The 21,034-nt window shown below is 38.4% G+C and overlaps 1 protein-coding gene across 1 annotated transcript in view; it reads right to left on the bottom strand.

Moving 5' to 3' along the window:
* The window catches only part of LOC117335623 (insulin-like growth factor-binding protein complex acid labile subunit), a 56,552-nt gene extending 49,734 nt beyond the window's left edge, over positions 1–6,818 (bottom strand). Inside the window, exon 1 of the mRNA XM_033895745.1 lies at positions 5,701–6,818. Coding sequence (XP_033751636.1) covers positions 5,701–5,992 — 292 coding nt within the window. The 5' untranslated portion in view covers positions 5,993–6,818. The remainder of the gene's footprint in view (positions 1–5,700) is intronic.
* Positions 6,819–21,034: the final 14,216 nt, after the last annotated feature.

Below are 21,034 nucleotides of genomic sequence, written 5' to 3'. Positions count from 1 at the left end.
CCGCGGGGTACGGATTAGGACCCTGGGAGAGACTGTTGTATACATACAGACCGCGGGGTACGGATTAGGACCCTGGAAGAGACTGTTGTACACAGACCGCGGGGTACGGATTGGGACCCTGGGAGAGACTGTTGTATACAGACCGCGGGGTACGGATTAGGACCCTGGGAGAGACTGTTGTATACAGACCGCGGGGTACGGATTAGGACCCTTGGAGAGACTGTTGTATACAGACCGCGGGGTACGGATTACGACCCCGGGAGAGACTGTTGTACACAGACCGCGGGGTACGGATTACGACCCCGGGAGAGACTGTTGTATACATACAGACCGCGGGGTACGGATTAGGACCCTGGGAGAGACTGTTGTACACAGACCGCGGGGTACGGATTAGGACCCTTGGAGAGACTGTTGTATACAGACCGCGGTGTACGGATTGGGACCCTGGGAGAGACTGATGTACACAGACCGCGGGATAGAGACCGCGGGGTACGGATTGGGACCCTGGGAGAGACTGTTGTACACAGACCACGGGATAGAGACCGCGGGGTACGGATTGGGACCCTGGGAGAGACTGTTGTACACAGACCGCGGGGTACGGATTGGGACCCTGGGAGAGACTGATGTACACAGACCGCGGGATAGAGACCGCGGGGTACGGATTGGGACCCTGGGAGAGACTGTTGTACACAGACCACGGGATAGAGACCGCGGGGTACGGATTGGGACCCTGGGAGAGACTGTTGTACACAGACCGCGGGGTACGGATTGGGACCCTGGGAGAGACTGTTGTACACAGACCGCGGGGTACGGATTAGGACCCTTGGAGAGACTGTTGTATACAGACCGCGGTGTACGGATTGGGACCCTGGGAGAGACTGATGTACACAGACCGCGGGATAGAGACCGCGGGGTACAGATTAGGACCCTGGGAGAGACTGTTGTATACAGACCGCGGGATAGAGACCGCGGGGTACGGATAAGGACCCTGGGGGAGACTGTTGTATACAGACCGCGGGATAGAGACCGCGGGGTACGGATTGGGACCCTGGGGGAGACTGTTGTACATATACCGAGTGCATGTGGTCTTTGTGGGAGACGTAAACAACAAAACAGCAGAAAATGAAAATCGGCATCATTTCTCTCCCACGTCGTAATTTGAATTTCACAACTCCGCGTGCATACACAACATCAAATTACGTGTTACCGCGACTGGTAACGTCCGCTTTTTTTACCTTTTTACCAGCAATGATTCATACCTTCCTACCTCTAAATCATGTAATTAGCGGATATCAGAGTGATTTTAAATGATAAATGACGTTAAAGGCATTGTATTTCGGTCACTTGAACGGTTTATTAACAACTTATTTCAATATTTCGTCATCTCACATTATAAGTAAACAGCTGTATAACTCGTGCGCCTCACATCGATACATGATTTCACTCTGCGCTCTACTATGGCAAACTAATGATGAATTAAAGTTTTGGACAAGACAAGACACCTGCCATCAGCAAAGACACAATTGTGAATTAATGACTTATGTAACAATTATCGAGAGATTGTTTGAACTGTTCACCTGACCAGTTTTATATAAAATTCACACAATATACAATACAATATACAATACAATATACAATACAAAATACAATACAATACAATACAATATACAATATACAATACAATACAATACAATATACAATACAATACAATATACAATACAATATATAATACAATATACAATACAACACAATATACAATACAATATACAATATACAATACAATATACAATACAATATACAATACAATACACAATACAATACAATATACAATACAATATACAATACAATATATAATACAATACAATATACAATACAATACAATATGATACAATATACAATACAATACAATATACAATACAATATACAATACAAAATACAATACAATATACAATAAAAATACAATATACAATACAATATACAATACAATATACAATACAATATACAATACAATAAACAATACAATATACAATACAATACACAATACAATATATACAATACAATGTACAATGCAATATACAATACAATACAATATACAATACAATACAATATACAATACAAAATACCTTGTTCATACATCGAAATAGATTGACAATACATTAATCTTACCGAACACTACAAACTTAAGGGAGAATTCAGTTTCACTTCATTCACAGGGAAAATATCAACACTAATAAGAAGCTACCAATTCAGAAATGATTTCTAAGGCTTTTACATCAGTCTTATTGAACATGTATATTATAATACATTGGGCGCCTTTAGTATAATGATAGAGAACTAAGAATTACACGTGAACCGAAACCGTGATAAATGCATGACGTTTGGGGCTAATGTTGTGTGACTACACGATGCACATTAAAAGTTCAGTACTTACTGAGAGTAATAAATACTAGTCTAGAATATATAAGTTAAAGTGTAAACATGAAACATAGTAAATATAAGAACTTGTCGAGAACTCGGTTGTCGTTAATTCACTGTCATTGTTATATATTACATTGATTTTATGGGTGATGTTTAATACTGAGATATATGGAAAACACATGCTAATTTATACGTTAGGTACATGTATGAATCATTTGAACTAATATCGCCAATCGGCACAAAGTATTCTAGTTTGGAAAGAGTCCGTGGCGAAAAATTAGAAGTCTAACACGAACATTAACATATTACATTATTCCTAAAAAGAAACTGTGGAGAGTTGTTTAAATGTTTCCGACAGGTGATTAATCGTTCATCATAACAACGCTGACGACCGACTTACTGATTTAACAGTACCACCTAAGTCTGTGTAGTCTCTACATTAAATTTCTGTTGATCTTTGATTTTTTCTGTTCAGGTTGTTGTACAAGTGGGATTTATCTTGATCGGGTTGTAATACCTTTATCTGTATATCAGTCCCCTACATAAACAGATACTATTCCCAATGCTTTTCAAGGACGCAAGCTCTTGGGGAAATATTTTCAACCAGCCGATAGGAGAGAAGGCATATCTTGATGTTTACTAAATACAGACGTCGGCCACACAAGATTCGTGTCTTCATCTACTTGAGGATATAAGACATTAATATTCGAAGGGAATCCACTGACCAGCGGTCACCTTAAAATGACAAACATACGGACTATTATAAGGGAGCTTAATTAGGCTTGACCATTCGATTATTACGAGTTGTAGACCGGCTGTGGTACATGTACGACCATGGCCCCGTTCTACAACAATGGGGGAGAAATTCGCCGGCAACATGATAAGATCTGACACGACAATTTGGCACTAGACGTGAGTTAGGTACAAATCTTATAACGCCAACGAATGGAGACAGTTAGATGCATATGCTAGAAGAGATGTACCATCCACGGAAATAACAAAGTTAACCGAAGTTAAACGGAAATATCCGAATCTAAATGTGACATCCGGGTCCTCAGGGAAATTAATTATCTAGTCAACATCTCTCAAAGGAAACGTTTGTGCTGCATACGTTTTAAATATGAAACTATTGGTTACAATTACGCGTGTCTCCATAACATTCATTTATTTCGCATAGATTGATCATTTGTTTCTGATAACTTCTGAAGGAGAGGACAGTGGAAGTACAGGGATGAAGGCCATCGTTTACATCTCGTTAGTACTGTGATCTACAGTACTATGATATCACATAGCACCCAAACCCAAAGATACTCGATCTACCATCTGAGCAAATAAAACAGGGCAGCATCAGAAAGCTTCGCTGATATTGAAACCCGATTTATGACTATACGGTAAAACTGGATGCCAGAACTTGTGGGGAAGGTACGGTGGGCCATTACGGTTGTCGGACAAACTCCATAAACTAAACACTATGGGTTGGTAGGGTCGTTTATGACGCCGTAATTGACATAGAAAGTTTAGCGTACATAACGTTCGGTAATTACAGGGGTTCATTGTACAGCTGTCCGAATTCCGGCGGCACGGTACCCTCACTTCCATGGCAAACGTCCACTCTTACAACCATAGACCACCCCATAAACATTGTATAGCTTTCTTCTCATTGTAATTTACGAAATATCACGCAACATTTGACAAAGTGCGACTATTTAGTTCAAAGTCCAGTCAATAGTTGGGAATAGGTTAGGCAGGACAAGCTGTTCTCAATACGTCGTAAAACTGGGATCAAACCGGGAATAACCGTAACGGTTAGTCTGGCTGTAAAAAGTGTTCCGCCGATATACATGATATATAAACACCCAAAGGAAACAAGAATTACCGGGGAAAAAACTGTAAACGATTTGAAGATAAAAAAAAAAGCGTTTATGTTTCATCTTGCGTCACCCCAACAGTAGATTTAGTACCGTCACGACGCTGTAAAATGAGTTGTGGGTTTAGTTTTTGTATAATTGAGATGTTTTTACCTTGACATTTGTACCGACTAGCCAGTGCGGTGTGTACGGGTTGGGGAAACAACCTTCAGATATTCTGTCAAGGTGTTTTTGTATGTCAAGGTTTTTTTCACCTGTAATAACTGCCAGCTGCCGGTTAACTTACATCGTTCGTAGTTTTAAAACATTTATCCGGGCCATGGCAACTAAAAGCTCATTTTAACATACATTGTATTTTACAACGAGCCTATACAATTTCTACACATATCTTTGATCAAGAGTCTTATCAAGTCCATCGGTAGATGTTTTTGAGGTAAAGACCAGTTGACAAAATCTAAGTAGTAACGGAGTCCGAGTAAAACTATCTCGGGACTTTTACACCGAAAGTAAAGCAGTTCTATCCCTTGTCGGTCTGGTATAGATGGCCAACACATACGTGCGATAATAAACTGCTGTCACCAAGAGCTGATAACGATGAACAAACAGTCAGGATGGGTAATTAAATTTGTCGAAATTCATTAAAAGTTAAATCGCCCTTACCTGAAGTATGATGGCATTGCATAACCCCTTTAGGCCTTGTTTAATGATAGTTGGTCGATCATTTGCTATGGTGACGGCGGAATCGCCTACGGTTCTAAACTTTACAAGTCTATGTGAAATTATCTATGCCGATAACCTTCAACTGCTTATCTCTGTCGGCATATTTACTCGTCAATTCAATCCTGTAACACATCCCTGTTTCAACTTTTCATTCAGAGAGTGCAATATTTGCTTTCCTATAAACCGAGGTACCCCGTTCCAAGGATCCTTCCTGTAACGGGGTATAGCTAGATATGATTGAAAGGTTTAATCCACACAAGAGTTCTCCGGGCGTGTCATCGTTCGTAATACCCAAGAGAAATACTTGATCAATCGCTAAATGTTTTAATTAGCTTTGGACCGACGCAAACCTCTTGTACGCCATTTCAGTCGGTGAAGTATTGATGTGTTCCATTAAAGTGGGAATCGATTTCAATTAATCCCCGTTCAGAATCGGAAGTACCATATCGCGCAGAACTATTGTCCGCCTGATGGATGGACAATGCTTATTGTCTTGCGCTTGTGAGGTACAAAAAGAACTGCTTGTTTTAAAGAGACCCTACAAATTAATTGTTAATTGGTAACTTAAATCTGATGTTTTCTGGTCATTTTCACTTTATACTAAAAAGTTAACCTCGGGACTTTGCGAGATAATTTGAATTGAAATATCCACATTATTAGGTATATGTATTGGTAATATGACTAAAACTCTTACCGTGGGGGATAGGTTTAGGTAGCCGCCTTAAACCCTGGCACACCATACTTCGGCCCAGGGGGTTTGGCTCGTCCCCGAGGGTGCGACCATCAAGACGAGCGGAACTCCAGTCTTCAATAACTCCCCGTGTTCCTCTGCTGTTAAGCGCCATACAGCGACATTGGGTGGGACATGTCCCCCAGATACTGGCTAAACCAGTCCTCCGAGGGTAGGTGTTATATCCATCCACGAAAAGCACACACAAAACAGAAGCCAACACGCACGTGGCGACACATTTTTGGATTGTGGACATAGTAACTGTATTTCAATTCTACTCCACAACAATAACACTAAATCCCGCAGGTCAATATACTTTATATTGAAGCGTGTATTATTTTCCCCCTTTTTATAAATTATTAAGTTTAACTTTCAGCATCAGTTTCATGTATAACCAAGGCTCTGTATCATTGTCAAGCACGTGACAGATGTTAATATTCCGAACTCTCGTCCAATCACTACTGATAAGCGGACTATGATGCTAACAATGACACATCCTCGATGCTGATGTTAGCTGGTGGGGTAAAAAAAACGTCTCTCCAGATGTTCTACCATAAAGTATAAAGTGTAGAGCGTATGTATATCAGTGTGTGCTCGTCCCGTGGATAGCTAGGCTATACCAGGCTACATAGTAAGTATACACACTATGTACCGCCTTCCGCTCCACACCGTAGCGAATGCGACTGCCCCTTTTTCACAGTAAAACCATCGGCGCGAGTCCGTGTTATGAACGGCGCTTGTTGTCAATCATAGTCCAGTGTACGCTTGAATGATTTCACAACTGTTATAATGACGGATTTCTCTCACAAGATATACTGTTTTATAATTCACACAGACCTATCCTTATCATACACACACAGGCGGGTATCTCCTTAATCAAAATGTTTATTATAAATGTCCTTTTAGTATCCAATTTCCATTCACATTCAACTTTCATGTACGGCAGATAAAAGTTCCCGTGACAATACACATGGTATAGAATATCATACCTAACGTATATGAGAAAAAGGGATTTGTTGAAGTAAAGATTAGAGACGCGAAACAACGTGTGGCTCGGGTATTTACATTTTACCTGTATTTATGAATGGCTAACACCTCCAATACACCACACATCAATAGCAGCCGTACACATGGGAGCGAGCTTACTCCTCCATTCATTATCAGAGAAAAGGCCCCGACAATACCGCCACGATCTATAGACCAGCAGATTTATATAAAAAAAAGTTGAATGAACATGTCCTGTTGAGCTGGGATGACACTGTCTACAATGGTCTATGTATATAGCGTAGCCGGCCTATTGTGTAACGGAGAAACAGCTGACCTTGTTGGCCTGGACAAATTTGTCAGTCTCTTTACATGCTATCAAACCGTGAGTTTTACACCTGCCTTCTGTAAAAATCGACAGAGTCTTATCGGATGTGTATAAATATAACCCGGCGAGCACCTATTTTGATAGATATAGTTTATTGGGAGCAAGAAATCCTCACAGATGATCCTTGAACATGGGTTAAAGCTGACTGGATGGGTTAGTTTGTAGACAAGGCCTAGGAAGGGATTGAGTAAGCCAACATCTTGTCGAGGCCCCAGAGATCTACTACTTATGATATATATAGAAAGTAATAGATAAATACAAGGTTTCGTTACAAGTTTAAACAAACCCATATATCAGCTCGGGGTTGACAAACCTTATAGATAACACTATAAAGTGTGTGACGTGACAGTGAGATGACACTATAAAGTGAGTGACATGACAGTGGGATAACACTATAAAGTGTGTGACGTGACAGTGAGATAACAGTATAAAGTGTGTGACGTGACAGTGAGATGACACTATAAAGTGTGTGACGTGACAGTGAGATGACACTATAAAGTGTGTGATGTGACAGTGAGATAATGCTTTAAAGTGTTTGAAATGACTGTGAGATAACACTATAAAGTGAGTGACATGACAGTGGGATAACACTATAAAGTGTGTGACGTGACAGTGAGATGACACTATAAAGTGTGTGATGTGACAGTGAGATAATTAATGCTTTAAAGTGTTTGAAATGACAGTGAGATAACACTATAAAGTGAGTGACATGCCAGTGAGATAACACTATACATTGAGTAACGTGACAGTGAGATAACACTATATAGTGTGTGACGTGACAGTGAGATAACACTATATAGTGTGTGACGTGACAGTGAGATAACACTATACAGTGTGTGACGTGACAAGTGAGATAACACTATAAAATGTGTGACGTGACAGTGAGATAACGCTATGAAGTGTGTGACGTGACAATGAGATAACACTATAAAGCGTGTGACGTAAAAGTGAGATATGCTATTAATAGTTACATTTCAGTGATGTTAAACTATAAAGTCTGACAGTTAAGGCAGATAGCACTTTGTCTTTCTCAATTCCTTAGAAAATTATCATATGCATTACCTAGACAATTGATATTTGCTCCATTGGGAAGAATAATAGTATAAACTTGTACCACCCTGAAAGTTAAGATGTCTTGTGCTACAGACATGAAAAATGTAGTCTCTAGAAGTCAAACATTTGCAACATCGAATTTACATAATACATTAGTAGAATCGAACAAACACCAAATCTGTGTTGCATCGAATTTACATCAAATATTACCCGAGCTGATATCGATCTTACACGAGATGTTTGTGGTATTGTATTTACAAAAATTGTATTTTTGTGTTAAACTAGTTGTGAGTTCAATTTTTTGTATTACTTATTGTGAAGGTTCTTTATTCTCCTATCAGCAAAGCCGTCGCTCTCCGTGAAACAGGTCGGAGATATAGTACTCCCTGTGTCGACTATTTTCCTCCATCGCCGATATTGTACTCCCTGTGTCGACTATTTCCCTCCATCGCCAATACTGTACTCCCTGTGTCGACTATTTACCCCCATCGCCGATACTGTACTCCCTGTGTCGACTATTTACCCCCTTCGCCAATACTGTACTCCCTGTGTCTACTATATGCCCCTTCACCAATACTGTACTCCCTGTGTCGACTATTTACCCCCATCACCGATACTGTTCTCCCTGTGTTGACTATTTACCCCCTTCGCCGATATTGTACTGTCTGTGTTGACTATTTACCCCCTTCGCCGATATTGTACTCCCTGTGTCGACTATTTACCCCCTTCGCCGATACTGTTCTCCCTGTGTCGACTATTTACCCCCATCGCCGATACTGTTCTCCCTGTGTCGACTATTTACCCCCTTCGCCGATATTGTACTCCCTGTGTCGACTATTTACCCCCTTCGCCGATATTGTACTCCCTGTGTCTACTATATGCCCCTTCGCCGATACTGTTCTCCCTGTGTCGACTATTTACCCCCTTCGCCGATACTGTTCTCCCTGTGTCGACTATTTACCCCTATCACCGATATTGTACTCCCTGTGTCGACTATTTACCCCCTTCGCCGATATTGTACTCCCTGTGTCTACTATATGCCCCATCGCCGATACTGTACTCCCTGTGTCGACTATTTACCCCCTTCGCCGATATTGTACTCCCTGTGTCGACTATTTACCCCCTTCGCCGATATTGTACTCCCTGTGTCGACTATTTACCCCCTTCGCCGATACTGTACTCCCTGTGTCGACTATTTACCCCCTTCGCCGATATTGTACTGTCTGTGTCGACTATTTACACCCTTCGCCGATATTGTACTCCCTGTGTCGACTATTTACCCCCATCGCCGATATTGTACTGTCTGTGTCGACTATTTACACCCTTCGCCGATATTTTACTCCCTAGGTATTTATTCTCTACTTGACGAAGACCCGGACTTATTTGAGTGATTTCAATTAATTATACAACACCTGACCTATGTTCTACCTAATGAATATTTTATCATTCAATATATGTATGGAATCATCATCTAGTGTAAACATTGGAGAAGGGATCTGATAGAAATATCAGTCCCTCGATATTAAGTAGGATACAGTAAAACTCTCCTTAGAAATAGGTATAAGATTTGTCGTTTTCTTGGAATTCTATATGTTGGATTCGTCGCAGATGACGTCACCACAATGATTTCACAGTTGACAGTATGACGTTATACACGCTTTAAGGTTTAAAGCACGTTGAACCTTGAACTAATATGGCTGCCGACGTCATTAGACACTGCTTGCATGCCACCATTGTTCTAAATGACATATATTGACTCCGGCGGTCAAGTGACAATGTGATTTTATTTAGGTTTTTTTCTAACCGATGGTGATAACAATTAAATAAAAGGTTCTTCCCTCCCGTTATTTGTCTGTTTTAATATTTGTGTTTTGTCGACGTATGTTACCATGTATGGTGCGATCTATTGTTCCAAAGGAAAAAGAAAACTTTGAAGATAAACTATTTATTCGCGAAAAATGCAGTCTCAACCTGGATGCACATTAACGGAAGTCATGTGCTTATATCACTTATATATATTTAATATGGAGAGGACAATCAGTGTTTTATTACATGTATCTGGATATACAGTAGGTAGCTCGATGACAGTAGACCATATTTAGTTATAGACTTCAGTACTGTTTACACGACGTCGCGGAGTGCCATATTCTCATCCCGTATCCGACATGCACTTTAAATTACTTCCGTGTAATACTCAATTTAAGCTGTCTCTGAAAACATTGGAAAATATGTATACATTAAATGGTGGGAGAGACTGATTGATTATCATTTAGAGTGTTGACAGATATTGATCGATATCGCATGTCCCTGTGAGGTGTGACTTTCTCAATGGCGAGTTTACCGCTGTGATGGTGACACCCACTTTGACTTGTTTTATTCAATCCAACTCCCCCAGACGAGCTTTCTGCAATAAAAATCGATAAATACATGATTTATTTTACTTTACATTCATACAAGGAACTAGGAATCCTTTGCCATTCTATAGAATATACATAGTTGGTGAAATTGAAAAATAGAACTGTTAGATTATATTTATCTTTTATACAAAGAAATCGAATAGATTGTTGGTTTCAACAATTGCGATTGATACCGTAAACCGATCACTTTGTGAACAAGAAATCAAATTAATCCGGATCTGGTGGCGAGGTAAATAACCTCTCTGGAAATGAATTTTCTTAAATAAGTAGCAATAAACCCAGCTGTATGAACACTGTCTTTCTCCATCATAGTTGTATAAGATAAACAACCGAGGAATCCCGTGTTGTTGAGCAGGCAGTATAGATATTTTCGATTTGCAACATGTCTTGGTTTTCATTAATGGGCCTTGAAATGAACATAAAATACACACATTTCGCATGAATTTAAACACACGTCAAGATCAAAGATGTCTTATAATGTGTGTGAGGAAATATGATATGTTTGTTATCAGATAAGGTCTGATAAGGTTATATCAATGTGTTATATTTAAATGTCCTTGGGAAGCTAAATTGTTAGTAGGCACTTAATTTTCCTAATTTTATTCTCGTGCATTTCGTTACTATTTATTCGGGCGCTACCTTACTTCTACAATCCATCACACGGTTTATAGTCCCCTGCTTTAGGTAGTTCTTTGTACCGATCTCAAAATTACTTATCTACCTGTTTATGTCAATGCTACACGTATATACGCTACTTTTATGGTTTTCTGACGATGGGGGATGTAACATTTGATAGTCAACATAAACAGCATTCAAACACTATGTCATCTGGGGACAGGGATTACATTGACTTTGTATTGGACAAAATGATATTCACAAAACTTGTTATATTATATAGAATTATATTTCATTATTGTTTATAAAAACCAAGACTGTCTAATAAAATTGTATGGACTACAAGTATCTGACGAAATATTAAAATAATCTGTTAGTGTTAAATTGGATTAGCCTGTGTTAGACAGTTTAATGCCTTATAACAACACGGCGGTATTGACTATTAACATATCCAGCGTTTGCTCCATATGGGATCCATGTAGTGTCTGCTTTATATTAATTCTGAAAGGAAAAAGCATATCGCTTTTGAAATTCAATTACCACTTCAGATTAAAAACACACACGAGTTGATTAAAATATTCTAATATATACCCTTTTCACCCCAAAGCCATTTGGAATTCGAAAGTTCAAATGGTCAGCACTCGAGTTTTGACAAAAGAAACCGATATCGGAGAGCCAATAAGCACATATGGGGATTTCCTGTCCTTAGTAGAAACACGTGTTGTACATGAGTACTGTGTATTTACTGTGTATCTTCACCTATTTATTATCGATTAGCATAAAGCAATTCTTCCATATCAGATCCGAATCTATCTATAACCATAAGCCCGCTTGTGCTCTCCCTGGTGTAACTGACAAGGACCGATAAGGCTATTCTCCCAAATAGTTGGATGGTCAAGATACGATACGACTGCAACGCGTTACAATGATGTATGTGATCAAACACGCGCATGCACGTGTAAAATATCCACACTTTATCAGATGCACATAAGTTTCACCTCTTTGGTGATGAAGCAACAGCTGACAGACAAAGTGATGCCGACTCAACATGCATTGTTTGATAAAGCATTTTCCATGTTATCCTTCCCTCTGACATATCCAGATAAAACATACACCCTGTCGACACATGTATAGTTACATTTGGTATCGCTATCCTCGTTGACCCCGAGGTGCGAGATAGAAAGAGAAATCTCTACAAACACATGTAAACTTTGATTTATAATACTGGATCGCTTTAGGTCTGTCCACTGTTGAAGGAGGTACAAAGGAATCTAATCTGTCAGATTACCATTACACAGTGCAACCGATTAGACCAGCCATGTCATACAGAGGTCATTCAAACGGACACTCGAACTTCCAAGGGTGGATTACGTTACTAGTCAAGATGACCAGCGGTCAGTGTATAATTGGCAGGACTATTGACTTTGTTTATACAAACATAGGAAGCCAAGAAGAATGTAAGTGAAGAGATTCTCGAAGGTATTAGCCTGTCCGGAGCACTATTTGTTATTGGGGGGAAGGTAGGGGTAATGCCAGAGAAAACTCTAAAAAAAGATATCAAAGTCTTGTATCGCTGTGTCTGTGGATAACGCTTGGGTCCTAAATACGCCGGATATGAATTTCACTGTGGAACATGACTGTTTGCAAACTTTTATTCTATCACTTAACAAACTCAAACTTGTCTAATTCGTTAATAATTTACTTAATCCTACATCCTCGGTATGATACATTAACTAGAATCAGGAGATGGGCTTGTTCATGTGTAGTTTCGACGATCCATTTAGCCGTCGTTGTTTCCGGCTATAGTAACAAAAATCATAAATTATCTACAGTATCGAAGGCAAAGATAAAACACTGGAGCAGATAGAAATCAGAATGATCCAACTCAGAATTACAAAACGATCGGATTTTGGTGGTGAGATTTCACCAAGAAAGTCAATGTTTAAGTATCGGTGTACTTAACGGCAGGCCTGACAGTATATCAGATACTACACACTGTATAGCGGGCTAATTAGATTTCCAATACCTTCGTCGTAGGCCGGAGACCGGGACACGATCATCAGCTGATAATACGTGCTCAGGTGTAGATATGGGGACATTAGGATATTAAATTAAATTGAAATTGAGCGAAGTGGGAGAATTATCATTATCTTGGCATATGAAAGAGAATGTCAACATTAAAGATCGGGTAGTACTTTATTATTCAATACAGTGTGAACGTAAGGCAGCGCGAGACGATACAGATTCTGTCAACGTGTTAATATCCAGCTGGTCACTCAAGGTGTGACGAGGGAGATTTAGGTCTTTAGGTTAACAGTCCAATGTGACGCGCCAATTTAATATTTTAATAGACTAATACGCCATTATTATAATCGAAAGGCGTTCAAACATTTGACCTGTCCTTGCGATTAGCAATGTGGTAAAATAATATTGTCGAATAATTTCTAAGAGCAATGCCTTTTGTTTCGATATATTAAGTACTATGATGGAATGGGGTTTATCGAAAGGCCACGGTTCTTGGAGCTTTTAAAATATTGATGGAACGTAAACAACATACCATATCATGTTGTTGTGAAACTAACGATAATGCCACGGACAGAACGAACAAGTATACAAGATACTAATGCGCTGCCATTCCTATTTATGAACACATCTTGTATCGCCTTTAGTATACAGTTAGATCATTCGGATGGTCCAGATACCTTAGGGACAGAGTTTTAACTGTTGATTGGTATGACATATATGAAACAACTGTTTTGTTACCTGAATAACCAAAACCAATCAGATATAGACCATTTAAAAATTCAGATCCCAGATCTGTCCTATCGTAGACGTCGGCAATCCCGATCAGAAACACGCCAATTTGTGTTTGAACTTGATAAACGATAATTTGTCTTTGAATAACGCTAATTTGTCTTTAAATAACGCTAATTTGTCTTTAAATAACGCTAATTTATTTTTGAACGTAGATTAATGTTAATTTGTCGTTGAACTTGGTTAACGCTAATTTTATTCTAACTTTGGTTAACACTGACTTTATTTGAACTATGGTTAACGGTTATTTGTATTTGAACTATGGTTAACGGTTATTTGTACTTGAACTATGGTTAACGGTTATTTGTATTTGAACTATGGTTAACGGTTATTTGTACTTGAACTATGGTTAACGGTTATTTGTATTTGAACTATGGTTAACGGTTATTTGTATTTGGAATTTGGTTAATGGCACTAAGGTATTTAGAGAATAAATGGCCAGTGTCTTATAAGCTTTGTTTTGCTTGGGTTAAAAAAGACAAAAAGGTGATCTATTTTTCCTGCAATAGTCATCGAAAGTAAACATAAACTCTCCCGTTAAAGTCAAAGAAATCAATATTGTTCAAGATATATAAGTCTACACATTGTTTCCTTTTGTGTCGCCTTCGGGCGCATGAAAGTTTGCCTGTCAGCTGTCAAAGCAAAAGTAAGGTTTCGTTCGCCTTGAAGTATTCCGCGGCAACAATTGATTGCATCACGTGTCCAGTTATTTGTATTATATAAGTTGACGTTATGTTTCCACTCTGTAGCTTTATAATCAGCTGTTTCCGTGCGTTGTGATTGGTAAGTTTCTTCTGTGGTTCAAGATTTTCATAAAACGCCATTGTTTACATAAGAGTTCCTAGTTTCTTTTCCCCTATTTTTCTGTTTGACGAACCACTTTTCAGGACGTCCTGTCGTCGATGGAATTGTCCCGGGGCTATATAAAACAGATGGTCCTTTAGGGAGAAGCCTTCTGGATGTTTTTCCTGGATATATTTGTATATATATATGCTCAGACTCATGTTTGTCTTCATTAGATAACTGTTTTACGTCGTTTTCCTCCAGTTACTGTTTTAGTCTGCATTTCATTCAATTCAAAAAAAAAAATTTTCCCGTCGGATGCCTGCCTTAATTTGCCACATTTTCGTCCTAAAGTCAAAATATTGAATTATTCAGCCAGACAGTCTCCAATAGAGCCTCTGGCGACGATTCCCCCGAAGTGGGTTTTTTTTTATGTATTTGTTTTCCGAACAAAATATTGATTGTTTTTTCGTCAGTATTAAGATATGACGTGTTTACTTTGTTCCCTTTCCATTTTTCAGACAGAATCATTTCTGAGTACTGTTCATGATTTTGTGACCGTATTTCTTTTTATTTAGTTTTTCTTTAATTTGTGCCGCAATGATGAAGCTCATTAAGTGAGATATTGTGAAGGTCCCTTATTTTTTTTATTTTTATTTTTTTTATCTTTAAGACCTGTTTAACTTTGACGATATCCTTCAAATTATTTGTCGTTGTACCGGTATTTTCATTTCGTTGCTTGTTTTCATTGTGTGTTTTTTTCATGTCAAACATTCCAAGGTTTAACAGTGCTGTTTCCTTTTGTGTCTTGAGGTATTGAAGCAGGGAGAGTTCAGACGTAGCGGTATAGTTACTTTTCGCTGATTTCATATGCACATCAGTCCTACGTAAGTGTGTTTCGTCAATGTTGCTGTCGAGTTTATATCCAGAGCAGTTATTAAAAGATATCAAATACCTGTATCTCTATCAAGTTCAACCGCTCTGACGGTATGAACACTTGGCCTATCGTATCGCTTCATTGTTCATAGTTTCATTATTAAATACTTCTGCATCTGTTTCTATATTAATAATATCGAAAAGTAATTCAAGCGTTTGCTGGCTCATTTCCATTCGGAAATTATCACCATCTTCAATCAGTTCATAAGACATTTCGGAATGTTTCTTGTTTGTTGCATGTAGGCAAGTTGTGATGCTATTGTAGCTGAGCAGACAACAGCAACGATGTCATAAAGTAAATCGATAGAAAATGACTATTAAATGTTCTGACATGAAAAACAAGCCCTCCAAATAACACAAACAGGATTCATTTCATTTAGTGTACAGTTCAGTGTACATGCTATTGTTCATTTACGACACGAGTCATGATGTGGGTTTGTTTACATCATATGGATACGAAAGGTCAAACTGTGGGTCACTCAGAAAGTAGTGTCGTCGAAGGTCGTGCAGGTGCTTCCAACAATGACAGCGCCAGTTGATCGCAGAATTCATTAGTCCCTTTGCTATTCGGATACGGGATTTACAAGTGAACAGGTTGGTGTAATGTTGACGGCTATAATGCTGAATAATTAAAAAAGATAACCGGAAATGATTGAATTAAAGATTTTCTTGAATTAAACAGTGTTTTCTATTAATTCAACCATAATGCATCTGGAAATGGAAATGTTGCTTTGCTTAGTTACAAAACTATGTTTTGACTAAGTCGAAGAGGCATACGAACATCTAAAACTATAGTATGTAGGATGAAGGATACCGTAAATCCGAGACAACTAGATGACTGTTGGAAAAGACAAAAATGCTTGGCGCCAGAGAACGCTTGCTCCGTTAAATACGTCTTTGAAACATGTACCAAAATTATCCATAAGGCACCGCCTTATACACCAGCGGAATAGACTACAGTAATCGTATCATAGGATAAACCATCCTAAAAGCTTTGTATTGAGAACTAGACCATGTACACTGGAATCTGTTATAATGTATTAAAGAACATACATACATGCCTTAATGACAACCTACGGGCTTAGGATGGAAGTCAACCTTTTAAACTAATTTGTTTGAAGTAATTGAACGTATGATTCAATTATGATATTCAAAATTATTCTTGAAAATATGTATTATGACTTATGGTTGATATAAAGCTTTAACAGTGGAAGCATTTAAGCATTCCTATGTAATGGCTTTTCAACACTTACTGATAACAATGCTAAACTAAAAATATACTTTTAAGATATTTGTTCAATCACAGGTGTGGCATATGACGTATACAGGTGCGAGTTGTGACCTAATTACGTAGCCCGAGGGTAACGATCGGTACCGGGTGTTACGCTGAATCTATTGGATATATATGTATACATAATTGCGGTTACAAGTGTATACAACTGTATACCTATCGAAAGCTATTAAAGTATGGTCTTAAGTACATGGGACTCAATAGATTCTCTCACAATGAGTTCGATAAAATAGCAATGAGCTGGATTTATGACGCCTTACGTCTGCCTTACCCGCTGCTATTGTTACAGTACCACCTTGAAAAAATGTCGGTGGCAGGTTATGGAGAACTACTTACAATGTACCTAGGTCAAAGGCGCGCCCGACATAGACACGTGCGCGTTAGTCGGGCTTAATTGGTACTTTTAGACGTTTTTACCACTTATATACCTTGACGTAAAGGATGGGTGTATTGTTATAAAGTAGGATAGATATTTGATTCATGAAATATATAAAAACGGATTTTGATCGAGGCCTTTCGAAGCAGACTCCTCTCTAACAATAAAGCGGAAGTCAGCCAAGATGAAGCTACTCCCATTCCGGATAATAGTCGTGATGGAAAACAAAGCTGTAACCAAGCTGTACAGCGTTAATCATGTACACGTCACAGAGTTTGGTTTATTGTCCTATTAACATCCAGGGTCATTTAAGGACGTGCCAGGTTTTGGAGGTGGAGGAAAGCCGAAGTCCCCGGAGGAAAAAAAACACCGGCCTACGGTCAGTACCTGGTAACTGCCCCATTGCCATGCAGGTTTCGAACTCGCAACCCAGAGGTGGAGGGCTAGTGATAAAGTGTCGGGACACCCAACCACTCGGCCACCGCGCCCCTCCGTCACTGTATCACAGCCAACACACGAAATAAAAATATGGTAACCGTACACAGTAGGAATATGGGTTATAAGGAAGTCTTGTAAATAGGAAGTGCGCTATACGAGAGTGTGTTTATTAAAGTATTTAAGTACATTAGGAAATACGTTACTACGAAGGATGCTGATAGAATTGTTGTGAAGAAGAAGGTCTAGTTATTAGTATATAATTTATATTTGTTGTGCAATTATCAAGAAGAGGAAAAGAATTAAACTTAAACTAGGTACCTGAATCAGATCTAACAGTCAGAAAATGCTGGTTCATGGTTAAAAAACAGACGTCGTTATGGGTTCAGAAAATATTAGCAAAAGCAACTCCCTTGTTATCATCCAATACATACCCGTACCATGAGAGATGATAATGATTTAAAGTCACATATTATCATCCAATACAAACCCGTACCATGAGAGATGATAATCATTTAAAGTCACATATTATCATCCAATACATACCCGTACCATGAGAGATGATAATCATTTAAAGTCACATATTATCATCCAATACAAACCTGTACCATGAGAGATGATAATCATTTAAAGTCACATATTTATATGAAATATCAATATCACAGAATATTAATAATTTGCAAAGTTATATTTGTGTAAAGGAAATATATATAACTGCTTGTCGCTTCTTAGGACATCAGAATGGATTCAATCGCTAGCAATGGGATCGTGATTGCTCGCTATACTTGCACGAGACCAGATTCATTTAAATAGGGAGTGTATTACTTGTAGATGTTAATTTGTCTGCACATGAAGTAGTCAGTATGTAAATTGTTAACTTAGTGAAGCAGATATACATTATGTATTTAGGATGTGTCATCTGTGATAATGTACTAGACAAATGGGAGTGTCATTGTATTATCACTCCAACCCACGGGAAATCTCGACTGAGCTAAGCTGTATAGCTGATCAACATTTATACGAATTCAGACATTTTTCCGGTGATCGAACGTCACCAACCACGTGACTAGTAATGGTTGAAGTGGTATCAATTAACATCACATCCATATACGTGTGGTTGTAATCACATCCTGGTATTATTTACAAAAGTATACCTTGAATTAAACATCAAATATCGCTGTCACGTCTACATATTTTTATGTATCATTACAAACCCTGACATCCATGATTAATATGGAAGAAGCTAGTCTATTATAGTCAGGTTGTCACATGACACTAAGCAACTGAAGAATTGCCTGTTTATCCGGGTACATCATGACACGTCACTTCCGGAATTCCGGCAATTAATTATGTTTTCCATGCATCAAGTCCAGGCTATCAGACTACCTATCACCGCTGACTAGAGAATGCATGTTCCGGGGCCATTCTGTATTACTCGAAACTGGTAAAAAAAACTTACTGTCATATTCATGACAATACCAAAACGTGAGGTGCTTTTATTTTATTTCACATAAAATAACTATGAGATGCCAACACTTGGATTTTAACAGCCAGCTAAAGAATGACTGTCGAGATAATGACGACGCCCCCACAGCAACTTTAACCCTATCCCCTCCTTTCATTTCACAACGTCAACATCGCCTTTCCTAGTTCTCTCCCATCTTTTCTCAAAGACAACATAAAAAAATAAAAGCACATATGAAATATAAATATTAATTGTAAATACCATCAATAATATAAACTCAATCACACTTAATGCACGTCATCAGCCGTGTATCATAACGGACAAGGAGAGTACCACGACCTATGTGATAGGTATGATAATGTTATTTTCTTATGGTGAGTTTTCCACTTCTAGATAGTAATATCCCTGCTTACAAATCGATGGTGTTTTATGTCAGTTATGTCGAGCTCCAATGACATGCTCCCGTGAAATATGCTGATGACGAAAACGAAAACCCTTTAACACAACAGTTTCATGAGAAATGAAGATTGCGGGAAACTTTATACTTGTCATCATTTTCCCAATCAGGCATATTTTCTTTGTGTGATATGAAGTTTGCCGTGTCCGATAATCGTAAGTATGCCCGATGGTCCCGTGTCATTAGCCCTTTTCCTGTTGTTGTATTATTTTACTGTCGTAATAACTGTAATATCTTACTGCCGTAATAACTGTAATATTTTACTGTCGTAATACCTGTAATATTTTACTGTCGTAATACCTGTAATATTTTACTGTCGTAATACCTGTAATATCTTACTGTCGTAATACCTGTAATATCTTACTGTCGTAATACCTGTAATGTTTTACTGTCGTAATACCTGTAATATTTTACCGTCGTAATACCTGTAATATTTTACTGTCGTAATACCTGTAATATGTTACTGTCGTAATACCTGTAATATCTTACCGTCGTAATATTTGGAATATTTTACTGTCGTAATACCTGTAATATCTTACCGTCGTAATACTTGGAATATTTTATTACCGTAATACCTGTAATATTTTACTGTCGTAATACCTGTAATATCTTACCGTCGTAATACTTGGAATATTTTACTGTCGTAATACCTGTAATATCTTACCGTCGTAATACTTGGAATATTTTATTACCGTAATACCTGTAATGTTTTACTGTCGTAATACCTGTAATTTTTTACCGTCGTAATACCTGTAATATTTTACTGTCGTAATACCTGTAATATTTTACTGCCGTAATACCTGTAATATGTTACTGTCGTAATACCTGTAATATTATACTGCCGTAATACATGGACTTATTGATTTCCTATTAATATGTCTTTCGTTGATGATTTGTCTTCTTTTCAGAATATGACCTAAAACATGGTCGACTTAAACACTTCTCCTTTTCTCCAGGTACTTGTTCAGGGGTCTAGATTTTTTTGTTGCTGCTGATAAGGATGACGATGATGATGATGTGTACGAGATAGATGTGTGTAGTGTATGTTTGTGTTTTAGGAGTCTGTAGTGTGTTTGTTTTGTCTCCTTGTGGTGACAAATCCAGAAGACTTTCTTTCAAAGGCAGACGCTCAAATAAAGGTAAAAAATGAGGCAGTGTCAAGGGAGACATTCGAAAGTATTAAGAATCAATCTAGAAAGAAGAGAAAAGGTAAGATCCCAAATTTAGTCGCCTCTTACGATCATGCAACGGGGACAGTAGGTGAATTTGTTATGCCCTACCCGT

This window comes from Pecten maximus, chromosome 10 (assembly GCF_902652985.1).
Source record: "Pecten maximus chromosome 10, xPecMax1.1, whole genome shotgun sequence".
Taxonomy (NCBI): Eukaryota; Metazoa; Mollusca; class Bivalvia; order Pectinida; family Pectinidae; genus Pecten; species Pecten maximus.
Note: the sequence above shows the minus strand (reverse complement) of the source record. Positions and strands in the feature narration are given on the sequence as shown.